The sequence below is a fragment of the Agelaius phoeniceus genome, chromosome 17, assembly GCF_051311805.1.
Source record: "Agelaius phoeniceus isolate bAgePho1 chromosome 17, bAgePho1.hap1, whole genome shotgun sequence".
Lineage (NCBI taxonomy): Eukaryota > Metazoa > Chordata > Aves > Passeriformes > Icteridae > Agelaius > Agelaius phoeniceus.
The window spans coordinates 15,665,118-15,677,538 of record NC_135281.1 but is presented as its reverse complement, the minus strand read 5'-3'; the positions used below and the strand labels follow the sequence as shown (position 1 = coordinate 15,677,538).

The 12,421-nt window shown below is 54.1% G+C and overlaps 1 protein-coding gene across 1 annotated transcript in view; it reads right to left on the bottom strand.

Annotated features, from left to right (window-relative positions):
• Window positions 1-2,751, bottom strand: part of B4GALT5 (beta-1,4-galactosyltransferase 5) — a 34,242-nt gene extending 31,491 nt beyond the window's left edge. Inside the window, exon 1 of the mRNA XM_054644297.2 lies at window positions 2,488-2,751. Coding sequence (XP_054500272.2) covers window positions 2,488-2,614 — 127 coding nt within the window. The 5' untranslated portion in view covers window positions 2,615-2,751. The remainder of the gene's footprint in view (window positions 1-2,487) is intronic.
• Window positions 2,752-12,421: the final 9,670 nt, after the last annotated feature.

Here is a 12,421-nt window from a genome sequence, read left to right as displayed (position 1 = left end):
AGCAGATTGCTGGGTTACCTGGGCTGTGAGGAGCCAAACACCACGGTCAATCAGGTAGCAGGCCAGCACTGGGCAGGAAACTCAGAACCCAGGCTGGGGTCCCCTTCCCCATCTGCAAAGGGCACCAGGAGCAGTTATCCAGCTTTTCCAGCCGACAAGCATGCCAGCTCCACACCAATGCGCTGAGACAGCACCCAGAAGTGCAACTGTCCCAGTTTTCTCCTGGCACTGGCGCACAACTGCTTGAACACAACACGCCTCGGCAGTGCTGGTGAAATTTACCCCCACAGACACGGGGCCTGGGGACAGCCTCCCACCCATGGTGACAGCACACCCTGCCACAGGGCCATGGCTCCAGGGCAGGCTGGCTCCAGCCCTGCCACCACCAGCTGCTGACCCACGAGCACAGACCCTTCCCAGCAGCCTGTGGCACCAGGCAGACAAAAACCCTTCCAGGCTCCAGCTGGTTCAAGCTCACTTGCAGCTTCAGGTCCCATTTATTTGGATTTTTTTCTTTTCAATTGAGGTACAATCAAGGAATTGATTAATCACTTCCCTGCCCATGGTTTAGCCAATGAACTGCGAGTCCTTCTTCGGCCACTTCCCCAGCATTCCCTACAAGGGATGGTCTCAGGACAGAGGTTTCCCCAGCCCTTCAGTGGCCACAGAAGAGCAGCCCAGTCCCACTCCATGCACTGAGGCAGCAGCAGGCAGGACAAATGCCCCAGAACTCTCTGCTGACAGCATCTCTCCATCACCTGCATGTGGTTGATTTATTCAAATCCCCAGCTCAGCTCATCTCCTATCACACTCGCTCTTCTCCCAAGCTTCTACTCACCCCTGCAGCCTGCAAACAAACTCCCTCCAAGTGCTGAGAGGATTAGCCCAGCCATCCCAGGAATACCGGGCTGGGCTTTCATGAGGAAACATTTTTGGCTAAAAGAGGAAGGAAATTAAAAAAAAAAGGAAGCAGATCTTCTGTCACCTGATGAGAAGATGACTCAGAGCATCACTGACATCCATGGGTGGGTAGGGACAGGGACCACTAACACTTCCTTGCCTCCTCTTTGAGCATCACAGATAGGAAGAACATTGGGTAGGACGTGACCACATTATCTGAGGTCCACGCAGAGAAAATCCTCTTGGCACAGAACTAGCCTTAAATGTATTTATACCCTATACCACCTCTAAGACTGGTGACCACACAGAAGTAACATGAAATTAATCAGAATACTCAAAAGAAGGAAAAAAAGCCATCCTTACCAGAGAAATTTCCTTCTTAAAGCGCAATTCTAGCTGGGCCTGGGAAGCTCATCCACAGCCACGCCGTTCCCTGTGCCTGCCCCACAAAGGATGCCCTGGACACAGAGCCACTGGCCCACAGCAGCACGTGAGTGGACAGGACAAGCCAGGCTGTGCCCACAGAGGGAGCAGGAGGTGGCTGTGCCTCCCGGAGCCTGGGGGCCAGCAGAGCCCTGGGCCACCACGGCAAGGCTCAGCACACACAGCCCCACTTGGGATGTGCCCAGGACAGAGCAGAGCCTCATACACCAGCCAACCCCTACTCAGCCCTGGGAAAGGCTCCCAAAGCCCAGAGGCAGCCACGGGACATCATTTGTAAATAAAACCCCACAGAAGTCACCTTGAAAGCACACAGAGATCTCCTTGGGATGTCCAAGATAGGAATGGCATGAGCTATACCAATGACATTTCAAGGAGAAACTCCCTATTTCTTTGGAAAGGGCCGTTTCTATAGAAATAAATTGTTGCCAAAGTTTGGTTGAAGGCCAAACCACGAGCCTTGGCTCCTTGCAGGAACGAGATACACCGTATGAAGTGAACAGATGCTTTCCGGGCACAAGCCTTCCCGTATCTTAGAGGAGATAGACCGACAGCCCCAGAAGCACCGGGTGCGGGCCATATTGACACACGGCTTCTCCAGTTCCCCGCGAAGCTATGACACGGAACACAGGGACGAGTACGCTCTCCTTCTAAAATACACACTTCTCATCTTCCCACTTGACAATCAGAGTAGGGTTTCCGCGAGGGAGCACGTTCGGATCACAAGCACTTGGACAACGCTGCACTACTCCAAAACAAACTCCGGGGCGGGCAGCAGCGGGCTCGCTGCCCCCCGCCCGCCGCTGGCACAGGCGCCGCTCGGCCCCGGCGGCGCGGGGAAGGCGCGGGGAGCGCGGCCGGCGCCTCCCGCCGCCCCGGGGACCCGCAGCCCGGCCCGAGGGGCGCCGGGCACGCCGGGGGCAGCGCCGCCTCCTCCTCCGGCCGCGGCGGGAGATGAGCACGCGCTGGGCAGCCCCGGGCACCGCGGAGCCGCAGCCGGGGGCGCCGGGCCCGGGCCGCCCCTCGCCGGGGATGCCGCGGCCCCCGGGCCGGCCGGGCGCGGATTACTCAGCGTTTCCAGCGGCAGCCGGTGCGCCCGTGCCCCTGCCCGTGTCCCCCCGCCCCGGGCCCCGGCCCGCCGCTTACCGATGCCCGGCGCCACATACACGAAGTAGAGGAAGGAGGAGGAGAGCGAGAAGAGGAAGAGCGCGGCCAGCAGCGAGCGCCGGGGCAGCAGCCGCCAGGCGCCGCGGGGGCCGCGGGGCCACCGCATGGCCGATGCGGCGCCGCCGCCGCCCTGCTGCCGCTCCGCCGCTGCCGCCGCCGCTCACATGCGCCGAGGCCCGGCGGGAGGCGCCGCGCCGGGGCCGCTCCGAGCCGCCGCCCGCGCCCAGCGCCGCCGCATGAATGTGCCGCGGCGGGGCGGGCCGGGGCGGGGCGGGCAGCGGGGCGGGCCGGCTGAGCCCCCGCCGCACCGACCATCCCGGCATGCGCCGCCCCGCGCAGCGCCGGCGGTCCCAGGGAGCCGGCAGCGACCTCAGCGCGCCCGGCCGCGGTCCTGGGGTGCCACTGATGCTCCTGGGATAGCCAGCATCAGCCCCAGGACGTTAGGCACGGGCTCTGGGGCCCAGACAATGGCCCTGAGACAGACCGCGATGGCCCAGGACACCCAGCAGTGGTCAAGGGACACCCAACGACGGCCCCGAGACACTCAGAAGTGGCCGAGGGCAGCCGGCCGTGGCCCAGCGAAGCCATCCAAGACACCCAGCCACGGCCCTGGGACATTCATCCGTGGCTCAGGGCACCCAGCCATGGCCCGGGACACCCGGCCGTGCACCTGGGACACACAGCCCCAGGAGAGCAAGGGCTCAGCCCCTGCCCCACCGAGCAGCAGGGTCTGTTCGAGCCTGTGCTGGACATTGTGGGGGAAGACGCAGCCGGAGGGATGTGATGGACACCAATGCATAGAAGGGAACAGGGGTGAAGTCATCACAGTCAGTGCAATAATCAGCACAACCAGCAACCAGCACCCCAGTCAGTTACAGAGTAATTAAGTAGTTTTGCACACGTTTGTGGGCAGCTCCCCTGATGTGTGTAGGAGGAGTTGGAAGCAGATTTGGAGATGCTTGAAAATGAAAATATGAGAGACCAGAAACACCTTCTTTATTGAGGGAGCTGGAAGTAGCTGCAGAGCAGATGGAGCCCAGCCCAGCCCAGAGAGGACTGGGTTTTGCCTCGTTTATGATTGGAGACTTTGCTCGGGGGAGGCTGGAAGGAGAGACAATTCTTATTTCACCAAAAGATAGTGCTGAGAAAACCAAGCCAAGACTCCAGGCAGGAAGCAAGGCTGTGGGCCAGACATGACCAGCTGCCACTGGGAGGGCAGCAAAGGCAGCAGCACTCCCAGGAATGATGGGCTGTGGGGTAGGAGATGGGGACGGGCCATCTGCCAGGACATGCCCTGTATGTCCCTCTGGACACGTGTCCCAGGGACAAGGCTCTCCCAGGCAGGAGTGAGGCATTGCTCAACCCAAACTCTGACCCCAGAACACAGCGACAGCGGGGCTGTGGGCTGGGCAGTGCCTTGCACCAGCCCTGTGTCAGCCTGGTGCCACACACCGGGATAAAGGACTCTCCAGGTATGGCTGTGTGACACAGCAACCCCTGGAAGGACCAGCCCCCCTTCCAGCCTGGATGCAGTAAGGGCACATAGAGAAAACCATTCCCACGTTCAACAAATGGGACACAAGCAAGCTTCTCTTAGATACAGAGTCTCAGTGGAGCAAGGGAATAAAAATAAAGTTAAAAAAAGAGGAGAGTTTAGCAGAAAAATAGAAATCTCTCATTAAAAGGTAAGGCATTCATTTCCTTCATGTGCCAAGTCATGGAAGGATGCTGAGGAGGAAAACAGGGATTTCCCTGGAGAGGCTGCATGAGCTGCATTAATTTCAGGAATGAGGAAACTGGTACTTGTTCTTGTTTTCCAGGATTGCTACTCTATCACCCCCTTCATTGAAATAAATTAAATCCTGAGCCCTATTAACTTCTGATAGTCCACAGTACTGCAGCAGAACTGCATGGCCAAGCGGCGGCTGGATTTGCTGTTCACAAAATAGCGTTTAGCCAGCTCCTAAAAGGATGCCTTGGGCAGGGAAATGCAAGAAGATTTCTTGGTTGGTTTATGATTTGTTTGATGCAGACATGGTCAAAGGTGAGACATCGTCGCAACCAATAATCTAACCTTTAGAACATATTTAATTAGCAATGACATTGCTGGAGGAGCCACCCAGAAACTGGCTCCCAGGCCTGGGCTGCCGCAATGGGGACTGTCACACACAAGGGAAGTCAGAGAAGCCTTGGAGCCACACTGGGACATGCCTGTCCCTCTCTGACTCACCTCCCATCTCCCTCTCTCCCCAGGCCTCCAGTCAACCCACTTCACTTTGACCCTTTTATTATGTTTAGTCTGTTCCCCTCTCGTCCCTCCCTGCCCCTCCATTGCATCCCAGCTCAGGGGTTTGGAGCATCAGTCAAAGCCATCCTCCCACTTGTGCTTTCCAATAAAAACCCGACACTGAACAGGACGAGAGGTTTCAAAGTCTCAGGTCATTCCACAGGCCCGGTCAGGGCTCGGGGCGGGAGCGCTGCCAAGTGGGGCTGTCACAGGAGTGCGTGGGTCGCTCGCGCTGGGGAGCCCCGGCTCTGCCCCAGCTCCAGCCTGTGCAGGCACTGCCGCCCTCCCAGCTGTGGGAGCAGCAAAGCCGCGCTTTGTGCGGAGTTTAATGGGCCCACGGTGCCTCAGACACTTTCAGGCCGATTTGTGTGAGCAGCTTTGCCGATGGCCTCAAGGGGAAGGCAAGGTCTATTAGTGGCTGGCCATGAGCAGGATTGGAGGGACAGGTCCTGCCAGTGCACCTTCCCTCCCCAGAAGATGCAGCTGCACCCTTGGAGCACGTATCCACATAAAAGACATTTTGTATCTGGAGGCAGCGCAGTTTTGGTGGCTCAGGGTGCCCCAGGGCTGGCAGTGCTCCAAGGGAGGGCACAGACGCTGCTGCCCCAGCAGTGTGGGGAGGTTGGAGCTGCCCTTTGCCTCAGCAGGGACTCAGCCGCTGCAGTGCTGCGTGTGAGGGGCAGCTGCCACCGCCCGCCCCGATGAGCGCTGGCCATGGCATGGCTGGGCTGAGTCTGGCACATCAGATCCTGCACCCAGCCACGGGAGAGGGAGGCTGGGGCTGCCTGGCACCCTGCACGGAGCAAACCCACCTGCCCAGGAGCCGCCTCCTCACCCTCAGCTGGGCAATGCCACATGCTGCCAAGGGCCTCTGGAGACACCGAGCTGGGGAGCACGGCCTGGCAGGGTCAGCAGCAAAGCCCTACCAGAGCTGACCCCAGGGGAGGTAAAAGGACTGCTGTGGAGCACAGAACACTCAGGTCTGGAGTTTGAAACCATCACTAAAGGGATGCTCCAATTCAGCTGCACTTCTCTTATTGTCACTTTCCACAGATACTTGATGTGGACTAGATAATCTGGGCAGATATCTTTGTTCTGCCATTTCAGGGAAGGACAGGCCATAGCAAGGATGTCATCACCCTAGCCAGCATTTTGCAGCCTTTTTCATGGACTTTGGCACTTCTGGCACCTTCAGCCCCAATGGCAGAGACTTTCCAGAATAGACTTCATGCTATGATTAAGAAAACGCCTCCACTTATAAAGGTGAGGACAGTCAGCATTGCACCGTGTCAGCCCTCCAGCTGCCCAGCTTGCTTCAGCTCTTCCCTGGAGTTTCTGCTGCCAGATGGTTGTGAGGGAAGTGGGAACCTGAGCTGTGTCTCTCAGAGACAGGCAGAAACTTGGGGTGCACTGGACGCTGACCAGCTCTTGGCCTTGCAAAGCCATGTGCTCCCTCTGAATTTTACTAAATGTCTCTTTGCAGCACGGGCCTTGCTCCAGCTCCATTTAAAGACAGCACAGTGTCATCCCAGGCTCTGAGCAGGAGCAGGACACAGAGGACGCATGCACAGTAGGAATGTAAATATTTTTTAATGTACACCCACAGCCCCAGCGTATGCAATAAATACTCAGTGTATGCTATGCGCCAGAGCAGAGACGTAATTATTGATGCAGCAGGTTTTCAGAAAGACACAACAGGGTGTGTACTTAATTTGGCAATAAGAGCATACCTAAGTGGCCCTGGCATTTTCAGCTGGGTATCAGACCACGGCCACCCACGGATGCAGCTATTTAATCTCACATCAGTGTACCGGCAGCGGCAGAGAGAAACCCAAAAGCAAGTACTTGTTTGTTAAGATGGAAAAACTCCACTGGGTGCTGCAAGGTGCTCCTTGCACACAGGAGTGCTCTAGACCAGTTCTCAGATTATGCCACCCACCACACTTTCTAACAAGGCTATTAGGGCTCTGATCTTAGTAGCACCTGTACATGTGCCTAACCATAGGGATGACTCATTCTGCCAGAGTCAACAAATGTCTCACCGCTCCCAAAAGGAGGCAATATCCACAGAAACGATTTTGCAGAGCTCCACATTCACTTGGAAGGTAACTCTCATCAGAGAAATGGGCAAAAATTTTTATCTTCTTATGGCACATTGCAGAGATCCAAATGATTTTGTTGCATCAGCCCACCTCTGAAGGTTGATCATCTGACCCAGTCAAAGTGGGCTTGTGCAAAGACTCATAAAATGCCTTCGAGATCTAAATATTCAGTCAAGGGAATACAGCAGGCTGTACTTCCCAAAACTCCCAAAGGAAGGAAATTTCAGCTGACGAGATAAAATTATTGTGTAATTCAGCACCAGTAATTTATCCAGATTTAAAAATACTGTTTCAAAAATCCCTGTCAAAAGGCTATGGCAATAGCTGGGGTAAACTACTGCCAAACAACCCAAACTGTCTAAGAGTCAGAAAATCAACAGACTATTTCCAGTACACCTGGAGGTCAAGAGGAGAATGTCAGAAAGCTCTCCACTGGGGCCAGCCTTGTTTGTGCATCAGATGGAAGAATGCTGCTCTTCCCTGGTCTGTGAAGGATTGCAAGGACATCAGGCAAAACCAGATGAAAAGGCAATGCAGGCAGAGGTGAAACCCTGCCAGGGGACAGGGATGGAAAAACATCTGCATTATTCAGGAACACAGCTGGATTTCAAAACTAGCAGCAGAAGCAAGAAAGTGAAGGATAAAAATTCTGCCTTTCTTGAAGCCACCTGACTTCACAACTTCACACATTCATGTATAAATGCAACTGCCTTCCAGAAATCCGGGGACAAGGACACCAGGAACAAAAGAAGATTTCAGAGGAAATTGCTTTCTATTAACTCATAATTACATAATGCAAAATTAACTCACAAAGGCCAATAGCTTAATTGGATTCCCAAGAGGGGAAAACAGTTGTATGGTGAATAAGAACCTTCCACAGTCACATTAAGTATGATGGTTCAAATGCAGAATATAAATTCAACTGTGAAGCAAAAAAAATGCTCGTTTCCTTCAAAAGCTATTACAGATGGGGTTTTAACCATTTCTGCTCAATTGCTGACCAGTGGCTCAGGTGACCATACAAAATGGCTCTCTTCTGGATCCCTCCCTGCACTTTCAGCCACACAAAAAATCATGATTAATCCCATGAATACATTTGGGTATGTTGCTGGAATAAAGTATGAAGCCTTCCCGCCACCTTAATCTTCTTCTTAACTTGGATTTTGATTAACTGGAATAAATATTTAATTAGAAAGGCGAAGAGATGAACCTCTTGACCACCCAGGCGCTGCCTCTGTAGTCATTGCCCTTTGATGTACAAGGAAAGGGCTTGTAGGACTTCCTTAAAACATGTGCAGCCTTTCATTTCTCTTAAAATTGTAGCAAGGTCGGGCTCTGGTTTTGGATTTATCACTCGGAAGCTGTGCAGTGAACATGGCACAGAGTGATTTCTGCTCATCTTCGTCAGGTGAAGTAGGAAGGCTTGCTTTGCCCTGCACAGCCAACAGGAGCTGCAGCATTTGTTATCCAGGTGTCCGTGTCACGCCCGTGAAAAGCTGGGGCTGGGGAGCTGTGCCTGCTGGCCCCAGAGCTGCTCCTGCAGCCCTCCCTGGGCAGTGACAGCCACGAGGAGCCGGCCGCAGGGTCAGGGGCTCCTGGCCATGGCTCTGGGCATTTTCCTCCTGTCAGGGGCTCCTGGCCACAGCTCTGGGCGTTTTCCTCCTGTCAGGGGCTCCTGGCCACAGCTCTGGGCATTTTCCTCCTGTCAGGGGCTCCTGGCCACAGCTCTGGGCGTTTTCCTCCTGTCAGGGGCTCCTGGCCATGGCTCTGGGCGTTTTCCTCCTGTCAGGGGCTCCTGGCCACAGCTCTGGGCATTTTCCTCCTGTCAGGGGCACCTGGCCACGGCTCTGGGCGTTTTCCTCCTGTCAGGGGCACCTGGCCACAGCTCTGGGCATTTTCCTCCTGTCAGGGGTTCCTGGCCACGGCTCTGGGCGTTTTCCTCCTGTCAGGGGCTCCTGGCCACAGCTCTGGGCGTTTTCCTCCTGTCAGGGGCTCCTGGCCACAGCTCTGGGCGTTTTCCTCCTGTCAGGGGCACCTGGCCACAGCTCTGGGCGTTTTCCTCCTGTCAGGGGCTCCTGGCCACGGCTCTGGGCGTTTTCCTCCTGTCAGGGGCTCCTGGCCATGGCTCTGGGCGTTTTCCTCCTGTCAGGGGCTCCTGGCCATGGCTCTGGGCATTTCCCTCCCGGCAGAGCAGTGCTGTGGAGCCGACACCAGCAGGGTAACATCCAACACGGCGAGTTGGGCTGCAGGCAGGCATCCCTTTCCCCGCTCCCTGCCATCTGACAGAGCACTCGGGTACCTGCTGAAAAGTCACCGACCTCTGCAGGGGTCAGGCATGTGCTGAATCAAGGCTTGGGAAGCAGCTGAGCCTGTGAGAGATCTGCTGGAGCCAGCACCGCCCTTTGGGATTCCCTCTCCTCTGGGCTTAATTACCGCCTGCTTTTGGCACTAGCACCCTTTGTGCCATGTGCTCTTACTTTTCCCTGAAGGAGCATTTGCACCTTTACTATATTTATTTTATTCTGAGGAAATCCTAATGATTTCCTGTCATACTTGATTCTGATCCTGTTTGCTGTGGGACTCCTGCTATCCTCTATAAATATCTGACTCTCAAATCTTTACAGAAGTGAGCATGACTGTGAGCAGGAAAGGTGAAGTCAAGCTAAAGAGACCTTCACCAGCTCTAAAAACAGCTGCTGCTCTTGCTGCTGCAGCTGATTTATTCCTCATCTAGAGAACAACAGTTCAGAGCTCAGAATAGTTGTCTTTAATTATTTATTTGGCTGTGCTGGAGACTGGTGAGGTGCTGTATAATGTTTATTGCATGGAAGTGTTGCTCTGAGGGAGGTTTAATTGCTTTAAACGTGGATGGTGATGAGAACGCCTTGGAAAAGCTATTTGCATACATTTTCTCAAATGCCAAATGTGTAACTTCCTCCACACTCAGGCAGTTGGAGGCTGCTTCTCTGCATTACCCGGCTTTGCTGGGTGCCTCTGCAAAATTAACAACCAGAAATTCCCCAGCACGGAGCAGAAAGGGAAACTCAGGGTTTGAATGTGGCTTCATGTGTAACAGCCAAACCAGCAGGACTCTGAATCCAGGGATGCAAACTCTACACACAGAGTGCCCCTGGCCCTCGGGGCTGACAGCACGAGCACCGCCTGCTCCCAGTCACTGGCTTGACTTGCTGACCAAAGGAAAGGCAATCAGTGATTTCAGCAATACAAGGCCAGCGAGCTGCCACCAAGGGCAGGGCACACACCTGCGCCGCGCTGCACCCACACCACCGCTCACACCTGTGTTCTCAGCACTGATCTGGAAAATGCTCACCAGAAATATCGCCCCAGTGATCTTCACACAAGGCCATGCATGAATCTCTTGTCCTTCCTTCTCCAGAATTCAAGTGCAAAGTGTCTCTCAAGCGGCCTCACAGGTTACCCGGTTTCAGTCACAACAATCTGATCTACACAGATCTTTACTCCATGGAATATCTCACTCTGCAGGGCAGTTCACTTTTCTAATTACTTAATGCTGTCAAGTATCAGCTGTTGACATAAGCAGGACCCTGCCTATAGGAGTGAAAGAGGTATTGATTTAATGCCCTCACTGCAAGGGATCATAAGGCATCTGGAAACAACCTATTTCACAACTGAGCTATCCCTGAAGAGGAGTTTGCTGCCTGCCTGCCTTTGCCCAGATACCTGCTCTTTTTCAGTGGAGATGTTGCACTTGGAGAGAAGAGAGATTCCCAGCAGCCAGGGGCGTGCAGGCTGGCCAGCAGTGCTGTACAGCAGCCCCGGCCGTGCTGCCACACAGCAAAGTCAGGAGGAACAGTGTTTTTCTGTCTGCTGCATAGTCCATGTGCTGCAAGACCAACGCCTTCTGGAAGCATCAGGTTTACCATGGAGGTGCTGTGCAGCTGTGTGTGTGTGATGGGTCAGCACCTTTCGAGTGTGGTGGATTTGCTGAGCCTGTACAAACCATCTACCCAGGAAAGCACCAAGAAAGGCACCAGCCCTGGCACACAGGACAGCAGCACTTCTGCTCCCCCACAGGGAAAGACAGCAGCTGTGTCAAGGTGGGCTTGAAAGAGGCAGAACATTTCCCAAGGGGCACCACAGATCCAGTGTGACAGGGTTGTTTGTGCCATCGGAACAGGAACAGGAGCTGCAGTCCACAATCAGGCTGACCCTGCTCTGGTATTTCCTCTGGGAATCTCAGAATCTCCACCCAAGCCCACAGCAGGGTCTGCAGCTGACAGTGCAGAATAACCCTGAGATATGGGCAGGGCAGAAAAGGCAGAGCATCACCAGCCTGTACAGCAATGGTGGGAAGCTGTGGCGAAGCAGAATAGGATCACCTAAACTGGAATTTGTCCAGGACACCAGGGCTCATACTTGCTTCTTACAAACAACCTGAGTGACCACATAACTGCAGCCTGAAATATTCCAATTGAGAGTCAGGCTGAGTTTTGTAAGAGCAGAAGTGGAAGTGATAGATTTTTGATGTCTCGCTGTCACCCAATTAAAGCAGTGCAACTCCATGGAATTTAAGTGTCAGCCACACATCCTGAAATACAAGCTGTGGGGCTCATTACAGGGCTTCACAGAGGATAATAGTGGCCTGTGATACAGAGGTGGCCAGCGAAGGTCACCTCATGGTCTGCTGGCCCTGACTGCTGTGTCCCCAAACAGTCACCACCCCATGATTCAGCAGGGTGAGGGTGCTCCCTGCATGACCAGCTGGTTTCAGCCAGGTTTGCAGAGTTTCTCTTCTTATGCAACCTCCATTTGTTATTCACAATGGCCGACTGAGGCGAGCAGCCGAGTTTGCTAAGAACGGTGCCTAGTTACAACAACAAACCAGGCTTGGCCTTGCCATCAGCATATTTTTCTCAGACAAACCAAGAAAAATACTTTTTTACAGTGCACAGTTCATTGTACACAACCTGGATTTAGGCTGTTTAATTTGTAGGGGTATTTTAAACTAAACAAACACCTTTTTGTTAATGTTTTTCCCTGCTGCTGCAGATTTCTGGATTTAGGATAGCATGGATTGCTTTGAGCCATCACTGCTTTGCTGGGACAGAGGGATGTGATATTATATATCCCAGTTGAAACTCTGAGACTATTCAACCCTTTTTCAGACCTGAAATTATTGGAGTATCAGCAGAAGACCCCTTGGAGAGCAGGGGGAGCTGCTGGTTACAGCTCATCTCCCCCCAGAGCCAGGAACAGCCATGGGCAGCAGCACTGCAGGAATGGCAATGCACCCTCTTCAGCCTGTGTACCACGGCTGCATGCCTGTGGCAGTGAGAAGGAGCAGCTGCATCTATCCAAAGAGTCATCTATCAAAAGCCCTTGGCTTTTGGTCCTTTCTCACCAGGCTCTCCTCCTCCAGTGCTGCCAGACTGGCTCTGGCTGGGGACGAGTGGAGTTTCTTCAGTGGCACTGGTCAGGTGCTGTGCTTTGTAGTTTGGACAAAACCAGCCCTGGTAACACCCCAGTGCTTCACCCACTGTCC